General features: G+C 48.8%; 1 protein-coding gene across 4 annotated transcripts in view; it reads right to left on the reverse strand.

Annotated features, from left to right (window-relative positions):
• SH3GL3 (SH3 domain containing GRB2 like 3, endophilin A3) overlaps window positions 1-8871 on the reverse strand; it is a 61851-nt gene extending 52980 nt beyond the window's left edge. For 2 of the 4 annotated variants that reach the window (XM_073227145.1, XM_073227144.1), the window contains exon 1: window positions 8664-8865. Coding sequence is in view for 2 of the 4 variants with exons in the window: in XM_037000672.2 (XP_036856567.1) it covers window positions 8664-8708 (45 nt within the window). In the remaining 2 variants the exon portion in view is untranslated. Of the gene's footprint in view, window positions 1-8663 lie in introns of all 4 variants that reach the window. The other 2 variants (XM_037000672.2, XM_073227143.1) reach the window with 2 other exon arrangements.
• Window positions 8872-13421: the final 4550 nt, after the last annotated feature.

Below are 13421 nucleotides of genomic sequence, written 5' to 3' on the forward strand. Positions count from 1 at the left end.
CCATTTCCGTTTGTGGTTTGTCCATTTGTTTTGTGTCTGAGATTCCACATGTAAGGAAATCATAGGACAGTTGTGTTAAAACAGAACGATGATAAAGTGCCACATCGACCGACCCTTCCTTGCACAAACAGTTTCTCTGTAGCGGGCGATGCTGTTTGACAGTGTTTTATCCACAGTAGGACTTCCTTCAAAACTGGAGTCAATCCTCCCAAACTCGGCCACTGTAAGATCACGCCATATTCTAAATCCTCTGCTGCCGTTCCAGCAGTCTTCACCACATCTTCACCAGGAGCAGATTCCGTCTCAAGAAGCTACTTCCTTGGCTCAGCCCTAAGGAGCAGCTCCCCACCTGTTCAAGTCCATCATGGGACGCAGCCGCTCAGCCCCACCTTCTGGCTCTGGTTCTCTTGCTGTTCCCGCATCGGCAGTGACTTCCTCCACTGAAGCCCTGGGCCCCTCGGAGCCACCAGGGAGGCTGGGGTCAGCTTCTCCCAGGTTCCTGTTAGTCATTTTGACCTCATCCCATGAAGGAATAATGAATGTTCTTACTGGCATCTAGAATGGTGAGTCCTTTCCAGAAGGTTTCAACTTACTTTGCCCAGATCTACCAAAGGAATCACCATCGGTGGCAGCTGTTATTTTACAAAACGTATTTCTTAAATAATAAGACTTGAAAATGGAAATTACTCCTTGATACATGGGCTGCGGAATGGATGCTGTATTAGCAGGTGTGAGAAGAACATGAAACTCACTGCACGTCTCCACCAAAGCTCTCAAGTGACCAGGCGCATTGTCAGTGAGCAACTTTTGAAAAGAATATTTTTCTCTGAGCAGTAGGTCTCAACAACAGGCTTAAAATATTCAGAAAACCACAGCATAAACAGATGTTCTGTCGGCCGGTCTTCGTTGTTCCGCAGAGCACAAAGGAGGCTTAGCATAACTCTTAGGGGCCCGAGGATTTTCAGAATGGTAACTGAGCCCTGGCTTCAACTCACAGTCCCCAGTGCATTGGCCCCTGTCAAGAGCGTCAGCCCATCCCTTGAAGCCAGGCCCTGACTTCTCCTCTGTAGCTGTGAAAGTCCTAGAAGGCATCTTCCGGTAGGAGGCTGTTTCCCCCACACTGAGAGTCTGCTGATTAGCGTGGCACCTTCACGAATGATCTCAGCCGGGCCTTCTGCGTCACCTGCTGCAGCTTCTCCACCAGCACCTGCTGCCCCTCTTGCGCTTCTGTGTCATGGAGGCGGCTCCCTTCCTCAAGCCTCAGGAACCAGCCTCCGCCAGCTTCAGGCTCATCTGCAGCCTCCTCACCTCTCTCAGCACAGGATTCGTTAGGGCCTTGCTCGGGACTGGGATTTGGTTTAAGGAAACGTTGTGGCTGGTTTGATCTCCTACCCCGACCACTGGAACTTCCTCCACATCAGCGGTAAGGCTGTTTCCCTTCCTGTCAGCCGTGTGCTCACTGAGCAGCCCTTGATTTCCTTCGAGAGCTTTCCCCTGCCTCACAGCCTGGCTGACTGGCACGGGAGGCTGCGCTCTTGGCCCCTCCTGGCTGTTGATGCACCTTCCTCACTAAGCCTGGTCGTTTCTAGCTTTTGGTTTAAAGTGAGAGACATTCGACTTGAACACTTAGAGGCCACTGAAGGGTTATTAATTGGCCTTATTTCAATATTGTTGTGTCTCAGGAGATAAGGAGGCCAGAGGAGAGAGAGAGAGATGGGGAATGACTGGTCAGTGGAGCTGTCAGGACACACACACACATTCATCGATGAAGTCCGCTGTCGCAGTCTGTGGTGCCCCAAAACAACTGCAGTAGTGACATCAAAGATCACTGATCACAGGACACCGTGACAAATATAATAATAATGACAAGTCTGAAATAGTACAAGAATGACTAAAATGTACCACAGAGACACAAAGTGAGCAAACACAGGTGATGGTAAAAAAGACAGACTTGCTCAACACAAGGCTGCCACAAACCTTCAATCTGTAAGAAATGTGAAGTGCAATAAAACAAGGGATACCTGTGGTAAAAGCTAGTAATTTAGCCGTTATTTTATGGCAAGCATTCTTCTGAGTGCCTTACACATAACCATTCCGTTAATCCTCATCACAAGCCTAGGAAGATGTCCTATGATGATCTCCACTTCAGATGAGAAAACTCGGGCACAATAAGTAGAAACCCGAAGTCACAGGCCTGGTAGGTGCCGAGACAACAAATATTGCCACCCTTTTCTCCCTGTCCCGCAGAAGAATTCATGTATGAGCCTATGCATTCATTCATTCATCCTCTGGAAATCATGCTACTATACAGGAAAGAGCAACAAACGGAATTGCTGAGTTCAAGCCCCTGCTCCAAGACGAGGGTGCTCTGGGGCCTTGAGAACAGCCCTCTGGGCCTCCTCATCCACTTGAGACACAGATGAGAGCCCAGGTCAGACCCTGGGACCCGGGGAATTCGGTCTGGGCACTTTCCAAAGGCTGTCTGTCTTTGCTCATTTATTAAAATGGTGAATGAACAACTATGTTAGGAGGTTGCTGTGACGTTATGCATCTGGGTTGCATGCTCGCAACACGAAAAGCACTCGATAAACAGAAACTCCCATGAACAACCTCCAATGCAGGTCTCGGTGCCCCCATTTCAAGGATGAGGAAGTCAAACCCCAAGGAGAGTTCAGTTACTCGCACAAAGCCACACTGCTGGGCAAACGTGGGAAGCCTCGTTCTCCCACCTCTAAATCCCACTCTCTCTCCCCTGGCAGGGAGCTTCCTGTTCCCCAGGCCCACAACCCCCCACTGAGCCCTCACAGCCGGCTGGGGGGGACCCCCGGCTCCCCATGGAGCACAGCCACTCCTCAGGCAGGCCTCCAGTCCCTGCAACCCCCAGCTCTTCCAACCAACGCCAACAGAGGTTCAATTCCTGGAAGTTCAGCTGCAAAACATTGTAGAATGAAGTTAAATGAAAGGCACGCTGAACATACTTATTTAGCTATGCCCACTCAATGGGGGAAAAAGACCAAAACAAGAGAGATTTCTTTATTTTCCCAGTTGCTCCCACTCCCACTTCTACTCCTTCCAAATGAACCTGGGCCTCCATCCACTGCTCCCAGGGAAGGAATCCACTGCTGAAACGCAAGAAAAATAAAAGAGGTGAATTATTGGCTTGTAAGCCCCCAAAGGCCCAAATCCTCACTATCTATGGCCAAGTTATAGGATTCTATGTCATTTTCACGCTGAAGTTTCTGCTTTATATGCTAACCATGTGGCATCACCCCTGGTCCAGGATGACATTCCATCATACTGAGAAAACAACCCTTAATGAGACACGACCACATGTTTTAGACATAACTCCATCATTTCTTGGAAAAAGCACTAAATCTGAGACACCAGTTTGAAATGCAGGATTCCAGGATGGATAAAATTCAAGGATGTAGGTTAACATTTCTCTATTCAAATTTTACAAATCATATAAACTTCATTAAAGCCTGTTTTGCATGACATGACTTGGACTCAGTGAAACCACCAGAGGAGCGGTTGCACCTGCCTCGGGGTATCCAGTGGAGTCCTAAACAGGCCACTCCAGGCAGAGCAGCAGCTCCACTCATTTCTCACCGGCACCTGCAGAGCCATGCGGGGCTGCCACTCACTTCCAGCTCTGCCTTCGGCTGCTCTGCCCGCCGAGCGCTGACAAGTTGGATCATGACTTGACAGCTCTCTGCCCTTCCACCTGATCACCGCACAGCTCCCACATCGCGCCAGCCAAGCTCCTGCGAAGATCCGGACACACAGCACGTGGGCAAATGCTCAGTTCTCTTGCATCCAGCCTGCCTTCCAACACAGCCTCCAAGAATATCCCGAGACAAAAAGCCAAGAGCTGTCTCTACGGAGACCATATTTAGCTCCTAAGCAAGTACTGGCCACACCATGAACTACCAGGAATCATCATCTATTATTCGAGTCTAAGAAAAAGCTGACCTACCATTGAACCACTCAAGCCATATTTGCTGGTCTGAGACTTTGAAGGGCAAGTTGCCAACCGCTTGGCAGTGGACCATATTAATCCATCACACATAATTTTCTTTGGGCCTATACAGCATTTTAAAATTCTAAATTAATTGCCAATATTTCAAAACCAGGAAATTGTATATAAAACCCAGATTTTGAACGTTCCTCCCCTCCAAATCTGAGAGGATCTAGTCAACCAATAATTGGCTGGAGTTAAATAGAAGCAGACTGGCCAGGCTCCAATTCCCCATCCTCACTATCTGCTGAATGTTCACTCAGCATTAGTAGGCAGTCACTGAGCACCTACTATGTGCCAGGTAATGTTTAACAGGCTTAGGATACCATAAAGGATAAACAAGACAAGAAACTATAAGTCCTATCTGCTAAGAAGGATTTTAAGGGGGTAACAGGACTTCCACTTCAGGGAAGGTGGAATAGACAGACTTTTCCCTATTCTTCCCACTAACTGCAAACAAGATCCCAGGCATCGTATCTAACACAAACGTAAGAAGACCCCAAAAGGTGGAGGGAAGAAGGCATACCAGCTAGGAACCTCGGGGCCCAGGAAATGACTTAGTGGTGCATTTCCTGAGTGTTCTTTTTCCTCATATATCCAAGAGCTGAAGAACCTGTCACCCCAAAAATACTAACAGGTACAAGAGAAAAAAACCCCACTCCAAGCCTGCTCTCTCTAGCAAAGGGCCAGGTGAGGGTCAGTCTAGCCATCAGAGGAGATCTGAAGGACAGCGCTGAGCCCGGAGAGCCCGGACAAGCACAGGAGCTGCACGCACAGGATGTCCCCTGGGTCACGGGCGGCAGACGGACAGGCAAGTGACCATCAGATCTGGCAACTCGGCGGCCACTCAAGACCTAGACAGGGAGGTGTCAGCACTGGAGAGGAGGGCCGACTGAATGGCTTGGGAAGAAAACGGGAGACGAGAAAGTAGATTTCGGGGCAACAACTTTCTCGATACATTTTGCTGGGAAGGGGAAAGAGGTACAGCGGGATCTCAGACCAAGTAAGTGTTTTCTCCCCTTCTTTTTTCAAGATAAGTGATACCAAGGAACATGTCTACATGCTGATGGAAATGATCCAGGAAAGAAGAAAATGTGCTTCCAAATGCATTTTTTTAAATTTTGGTATCATTAATCTACATTTACATGAGGAACATTATGTTTACTAGACTTCCCCCATCACCAAGTCCCACCCCCACAAGCCCCATTACAGTCACTGTCCATCAGCATAGTAAGCCAAATGCATTTTTAAATCAAATTGAGTGATACCTTCAGTTACATTTACTTTAGAGAAAAAAAGTCATCAGAAGTAAGAAATGTTGGGATTATATGGTATCCACATTAAGAAAATCAAAATCAATTTGGTTTCAGAATCTACATTAGCACCCTGACTTAAAAAACATATATACCACATAGACATGGATTTATCAAGTAATCTATGCGGAAAGGAGTAAGAATGTTTTAGCTTAATATATTTTCTGATGCATCTAAGGGAAAAAATAAATCACTATGGATTTTGCCAAGTGCATCTTTATCTTTTTCATGAATAAGAAATGAAACAAATGACAGTCATTACCTCCCTAGAGATTCTCATAATTTACAAAGAATATCCTTCTAGAAGTGTTTATCCACAGCCAGCCAGCCTGTTCAGTTAGTCATCACAGGGAAAATGTCCAGAGCCCTTATGACCACGCATCATTTTTCTGGTTAATGCATTAAAAGAGGAAGGGGAGAAAGTTACCCAAAAAAGCTGTGTTAAACATTCACACATTCCCTGCTGTTGCCAGGTCATATGACATAAAGAGCACTTGTACCTAAAGGCAAGAAGTAAATTTAATGTGAAGCCCACAGCTGTGATCACTGTCTAGTGTCATCACCGTATGGTTAGTTTCAGGAAAGATGAGACTGTTCCCTAAACATTCGTGGGATGGAAAATAAGACTCCTGGAAGTCCAGAAAGAGAGAATAAGGCGACACGCCCAGGGTTCAGATTAGAGCAAGCACTGGTATGGTGGAGGGAGTTTCCTGCCCCAGCGATAACTACTCCAGAAAACGTGAAATAAACAATCAACACAAATCAGTGAGTGGTAACACTTATGAAATTACTCTAAGTTATACTTTTATTGGTCAAGCATCACGTTTAACAAGAAGCCACGTGTCATCTAAGTTATCTGTATTTATCTCCAATAACTCAAGCTGTATCCCTATGCGGTACAGTGTAAACCAACCTACTAAAAAAAATCTTTCCAAGAGGAAAAAAAAGTAACCTGGGTTCCAGTCCCAAGTGCTGAAGGAAAAAATTAAATTAGCTCTACTTAGACTCATCTCATTATAGTTTATTTCTTCCTCTCTCCTGTTGGTCTCCATGGACTGCCAAAATGATTCATAATACCTGGGGTTTTACAGTTCTTGGAAAGTAATTTTCCCTCAGAGATTGGTTAAGGTATCAAGAAAGAAGGACCAGTTAACCAGGATATTATAAATTATTTTAACTTGCCTGTCGTTGAGAAAAATCTGTTTGTCATGGTCCTGGTTCCCTTATTTATAAAAGATCCACTTAATCACCTTTGTCTTCCTCTGAAATACTTTAAGTGAATTATAAATTTCAGAGCTGGTATACAGTCACACTTCTATGTACTTTATTGAGCTATGATGCACATACCACACAATTTACTCAGTAAAGTGTGCAGTTCAGTGCAGTGGTTTTTAGTATACTCACAGCGCTGTGCAACCATCACTACCATCAATTTGAGAACAGAGACACAGCTTCTAAATCCTCTAATCTATCATCAGGGAGATAACTAAGGTGTAGATGGGTTAGGTCACATTCCAAGGTCACAGATCTGGTCAGTGGCAGAGCCAGGCCTGGAACCGGGGAAATTATTAAGCTTTGACATCATCTGGGACTCCCTGCCCTGGGAAAGTTGTATGTAAATTAAAACCTGCTGTTAAACTGTTGTCTGAGAACATCTGGGTTTTTTATTATTGTACTCCTTCTTACATTAACCTGGGTCTACTTTCTCTACCAAATCTGTTGCAGTGCAAGATTTCTTAGAAAGACTTCTAGAACAGATAAAAATATATCCATCCAGCACTGCGACCACAAACTGTGGTTTGTAAAGCTCAGAGAGCATCTGTCATGTGTTTCTTTTCAGACAAATACACAAAAGAGTTCAACTCGTTCAAAAAGGCTAAATTAGACCCTCTCCTGCTCGTTTCACTTTTAAAAGGCCGATTGTAAGTGGTTCAATCAAACCAACTCTTCAACAGCGTATTTCTGCAAAGGCCATAACTTCCCAATATTTCAATCATTCTCTCTGGTTAATGATCAGAAGCCAACTTGAATCACCCAAGGGCTTCTGTCTTGGTCATTTGAGATTTGCTATTTGAAATCCAAACCCAGTAAAATTCCCTGCCAGTGCTAAGGAAGCCAGTGCACCAAGCACGGCCGGAGATGCACGGGAGGCTGCCGTAACCTCAGTGCACGACCTCGGGGCTGCACCAGGCCAGGGCGCCCATCACCTTCAGCTCCTCACGGTGCTTCTTGGCTACTCCCCCCTTTAAACACTGCCTGCCTCTGGGTTCTGAGTCCCGCCCACGTTCCACTAGTTCTTCCCTTGCTGTGCACCGCGCCCCGTTAAAGTTTCATTTATTCAATAAATGTTTACTGAGTGGCCACTGCTTATCAAGTACCGGACTAAACATTGTCCCTAAATGTGTGGGCTTACTAGAATCTGTATTAGGTCACTGTGCATTTTCTCACTTTCATATTTTAAATTTGCCATTTGGGCTGGAAATCCCAGTAAGTCTGCAGCTACAGTCTTGGCCTCACCCCCTCCCCCCACATCCCCTCCTGAGGATAATGCGGTGACGTCTGAACGTTCCACAGGCCCCTCAACGCGCCCAGGGCCAGTGCTGAAGCCCCCATCGCCCCGTCACCCAACGGGCCCCTCCTCCGGGGCTCCACGCCCTGAATGGCATCACTGTCACCCAGGGTCCCCAGCAGGAAGAGGCTAGAAGACAAGAACCCTCTCATTTCAGCTGCTCTCCAGGGGCCAGGCCTGGGCAGAAGCAGGAGGCGACCTCCTCCCAGACGTGGGTTCTGAATGAAACCTGTCCCCTCCGGTTCTAGCGAACTGGGGGCCGCGAGGAGGGAGGGACCGAACAGACCTGGGGGCGCAGAGGGGGCCGCTGGCCGGAAGGGGCTGCGGTCTGCGGGCACCCGTTTGCCGGGCCGCACGCGCACGCGCGCGTCAGTTTCACGCCCCCGCCTGCCTCCCGCCCCCCCGGGCTCGGGGCCGCCACCGCCCCTCGCCTCCCGCCGCCGCCCCGCGACCCCGCCTCGCGCTGAATTCTCGGGCGTGGAGGCGTGTCCACGCTGTTCGCGGACGCGTCTGCCTCGGCGTCGCCCCCCCGGGCGGGTCGCTCGCGGCGGGCGCGGACCCAGCTCCGGGCAGACCCGGGAGGCGGCCCTGGGCAGTCGGGTGCGGCCGCAGGCTCGGGGTGGAGGGGGTGGCGGCGGCCGCCAGGCGACAGACGCGCCCGGGGCTCCCGCCCACCGGCGGGGACCGCGGCCCTCGTCCCAGCGCCGCGCCCCCGGGCCCCGGCGCCCGCTCCCCGACAGGAGCCTCCCCGCGCCGCCCCTACCTGGCTGGCTTTGTGGAACTGCTTCCTCAGCCCCGCCACCGACATCGCGCCGGCGTCGGCGGGGCGGGGGTCTCCGGGCGCGCCGCCCCGCGGAGGCGAGCGCAGGGGCAGCGGGCGCCGGGCCGGTTCCCGCGCTGGGCTCGGCCGCGCAGCCTCCCACGGCCGCGGCCCGGCACAGCCGCTGTCACCTCGCACAAGCGCGCGCGCGGACGGCAACACCGCGCTCCGGGGCCGCCGCGCCGCCCATTGGCCGGGCCGCGGCGGTATGCAAATGAGGCCCGGCCGCCCACGCCCGTCGTTGCGTGGAGACCGCGGGCTGCGAGGCGAGGGCGGGGACGCAGGGCGTGGGGGTGGCACGGGCTTCGGGGTCGCCGAGGCGAGAGGGGAGGCTTCAAGGTCCCGACGGCGCGGGGACGCGGGCCGCGGCAGCGCGAGCCGCAGGGTCCCTGTCCGAGCCTCCGGGACTTGGTGCCGAACCTGCTTTTGCGCACAGGCCGCGTCGCCTCCCTCCGGTGCATCGCGCCTTAGGAAAGGGGCGACCCCAAGCTGCCCCCCGCCCCCCGCCAGGGCAGCGAGACGCAGCCGGGCAGGGGACCCCCGCCGTAGGAGGCGGCGCTCTGCGGGGCTCCGGGTACACCCTGCCCGAACCCTTGGGTGCTCTGGGCGCCTGTCACCGGGCTGTTTACCGTCAATTCTGTGCCCGCCTCCGCAGGGCATCGAGCCCACTGGAGACCGCATCCAGAGCGTCCTTCCCAGGAGCCTCAAACCGCGCGCCCCGCGCCCGCGGGGGCTCACAGGACCGGGACCTGCTCCCGTCACCAGCTGCGCCCCTACAGAGCTCCAGGGCCGTTTCGCACGGAGGCCCCAGCGCTGCCCCCAACAGGTGCGCGTCTGCGCTGAGCCTGGCCTCCAAGGCCCCAGGCCCTCCAGTGCGCGCCCAGCCGCGCCAGGCACGTTCTTCCCGCTCCAGGAACTACCAGAAAGGTGCTTCTCCTCCTGGGCGTTCAAGTGATCCCACCTGGGATCAGTGACCAGGCGGCCCACCTGGTTTGCCCCGACACGCCGGTTTATGCCTGTGCCCTGGTGCCCACCCCGGGCGCCCTGCATTTCTGCAGGACAAAACTCGCGCAGCCTCTCCTTTACTGTTATAGCTCCCACCTCCTCACCCCTGACCTCACCCTGGTGAGCACTGGGCCAGCAGCTACACCACCTGTGCCTCAGTTTCCTCACCTTCTCTTGGAAGGTATGGACAGGGGTGGACAGGCGCATGCTTCCTCTAATATGGGAGAAAATTAATGAACTTAGTGGAGGAGATAAAGGTGGCCATCCAGAGGGTTAATTAGTATGACGGGTGAGTGCCGTGGGCCTGACTGGCCTCCATAGGACTGACACCTGCCTAGACAGGTAACTCGGTGTGAGGGTGGTGACAGCCAGGCCAGAATAACATAGCAAGGTGGCCTGTCCGCACGACAGGATGAATCCCACTCATTAGCAAACTCCACCCCAGGGGAAGGGCTACAGTAGGGCAGAGGCAGCTGGGGTCCGGCATTGCAGGGTGGCAGGGGGGACCTTGTTGGAGGTCCCCCAGGGGGCACCCCAGGGAGGGCTGTCGGGTGCCATCTGCCTTTCTTCTCTGTCGCCAAGAGTTACTCGCATAGGTCTGAAGAAACTTCTCCCTAAACCAATCTGGTCCTGTGCCCTTTGAGAAGGGGATGGTTTTTTTTTTTAACATTTGGCATTTCTTCCATGGTTAATAGGATATTAAAGTTTCCTACTTCAGTGCATTTTGGCAATTTGTCTTTTCACTTAATCAAATGTAGAGTTGTGTGTCATATTCTCATAATTCTTATACTTAAGAATTTCCATATGCACTTTTTCCTTTGTAAAAGTATTTGTGAGTTTGCTCTAGTTTTTCAGTCATTAGGCTCATTAGAGGTTGGCCAGTTTTATCCGTCTTTTAAAACACTTCTTAGGTTTACTCATCATTGCTACAGATTATTTTCTATTTCTTTATTGTACATTCCTTCCTGTTTTGTTCAAGGGATGGAGTTATTGACAACAGATACTGATCCTTGTTAATGTAAGCTGGAAAAGAATGTATTGGAAAGGATATCAGGCAGCCCAGAGACTCAGAGGTGTGTAGGGCACCAGGTGAGAGTGCACAGGAACTAGGAACCTCAGTGGTCAGGTCTCCAGCAAGACTGGGGCAGCTGGTGGGAAATCCTGGCTAAGACAGAATGCAAACTAAGCTGTTGCCTGCTTCCTGTAGAATCAGGTGCTCACTCCAGATTCAAAGTTCCAGGGCACAGCGTCCAACTGGCTGAGTCTAGATGATATGCCCAGTTCTAAGCATCTAAGGTCTACACCATGGTGGATTCCCTTATACAGGGAGAAGTTTCAGATGCTCGACTGCCAAAAAGTTTATCTAAACACAATAGCCATACAAAAGCCCACTAATGTTTATTTGGGGATTCCTTAATCTCTTCAGCTGAATATGTGGTTTCTTTATTTTTTCTTATTTTATAATTGACACATATAAAACTATGAATTTTCCTCTTGAGTATAGCTTTGGCTTCACACCTTTCATTATGCAATATAGTTCTTCCACTGATTTTCTAAATAAACTTGTAATTGCAGTTTTAATTTTCTCTTTGATCCACGTTTTTCAGGACAATTTAAAAAAATATTTTCTAGGTGGTTCAATTTGTTTTATTCACTTTATATTAAGTTTGATGGTAGTGGTACTATTGTCAAATATTAGGTCTGAAGTGTTTTACATAGTCTATTATGTTACATTTTGCAGATGTACTATAGAAGTTTGAAATAATATATATTCTTAGTTTCTAGAGTACAGGTCAGTTTATGGCAGAGGCATGGGTTCCACTGAAGTTGCTAGTTCAGAAGATTTCAAACTAAACACTAGCTGGAGCCACGTTGGCCAGTTTGAGGTCTGCTTTTTATATGGCCATTAGTCCTCCAGTGACTCTCCGATCTGTTTGGGGGAGGAGTATACACATGTCTTAGGCTATTCGACAGAATTGTCTACATGGGACGAAACCAATGGCAGAGTCTTGAAACACAGGCGAGCATCTCTCTGAAGGATCTGCAGTGGTCTGCAGGCTGGTGACCAGAAGGATGCTGTGGCTGTCCGGCACTCTGGGCAGATGGCATGTGCTGGTGGAGGAGTGGGTGCTCCCTGCTCCCCCCCTTTGCAGTCCTCGGTTCTCACCTCCTCTTCCCCTCCCCCGGTGGCGGAGTGCTATGCTCGTGTGCACTGACATCTCTCCGGCCTCTGCTTGGCCAGCTTTCAGATCTAGTATCTGCAGTCCTTGGGTCTGATCCTGTAGGGAGTGACTCACATCTCTGTGTGGTGGAAGCAGAAGAACCCGGGGGAGGGGAGGGAGAGCAAAGCATGCCAGTTAATGTCTCAAAATGTTTTCCCATCATGTATCTCATAAGTCAAGTCTTCTGAGCTTATCATTCAAATGCTTTGTATTCTGATATTTCTGCTTATCGAAGACTGACAGAAGTAATCTGCAGTCTCTTGCTACAGTTATGATTGTGTCTGTTGTGCCTTACATTGGGGAGTTCAGCTTTAAACATTTTAGTGCTGTGGTATTCTGCCAAGCAGAATATGTTTACAACTGTCATATTTTCTTTGTGGACTGGAATTTTATCCATAGAAAATAACATCGTGTCCTATTTATGACTTTTTGCTTCTACTTTGTTACATACCAATTTTTGTATCCCTACTTTTTGTTTGCATGTGCTTCATATGTCTTAATTGGTCCTTTATTTTTTTTCTCTTTTCCAGCTTTATTGAGATATAATTGACATAAACATTGTGTAAGAGTAAAGTGTACAACCTGGTGATTTGATACATGTATATATTGCTAAACAATTATCACGTTAAGACTAGTTAACACTTTCATCACTTCACACAATTACTTTTGTTTAATGGTGAGAAGATAGAAGATCAATTCTCTTAGCAACTTTAAAATAGGTCCTTTATTTTGACGTTTTATTTTGTTCTAGACATGCACTCCTAGAAACAAGAAAAAATTTTATTCTGTGTGTGAACCAAAAATAAGTCTTTGCCTTTTCCTACACATATTTAAAACATTCACATTTATTATGAAAAGGATGTATTTGGTCTTAGTTTTGTCATTTTATGGCATGTTGTCTGAGGATTTTCCCTCCTTCAAACAGTTCCTTCTATCACCACTACCCATTACTCAGGTTTTCTTTGCTTTCTCTTCCCCTTCGTTTTTGGAAATTATACACCCAATTTTTACTCAACTGCTAGTTACCATCATTCTATAAAATTTTTAGACATATTCTCTGTCAACATCAATAATTAAACATTGTACAGAAGACACAGTGTGACTAGAATGAACTGTGAGTCTAGGGCCACCTCGTCACCTCCTCCAAGATGACCTCCTGCTCCGGCCCCAGCCATCTGAGAGGCCTCCAGCAGAGACCAGAGTGGGTCCCGTTTCCTTTGTCCAGAACAGTGTATGAACCATTTTGAGACACGGGTGAAGGGTGTTCTAAGTCAGGGAGGTAAAGATGGAGAGATGATTTAAACAGAAATTTGGAGATAAAAGAATAGTGAAATTATTTTTAAAATAAAGCTTTTCATAACTATGTGTTTCCATTATACAATAACACTTAAAATTTGGAAACTAATTAAAAAGTAGAAAGAGAAAAATTACCTTTGGAATCGCCATTGAAACAACTGCTCTTAATATTTTGGCA

The sequence above is a fragment of the Manis javanica genome, chromosome 18 (genome assembly GCF_040802235.1).
Source record: "Manis javanica isolate MJ-LG chromosome 18, MJ_LKY, whole genome shotgun sequence".
In the NCBI taxonomy this organism is placed as follows: domain Eukaryota; kingdom Metazoa; phylum Chordata; class Mammalia; order Pholidota; family Manidae; genus Manis; species Manis javanica.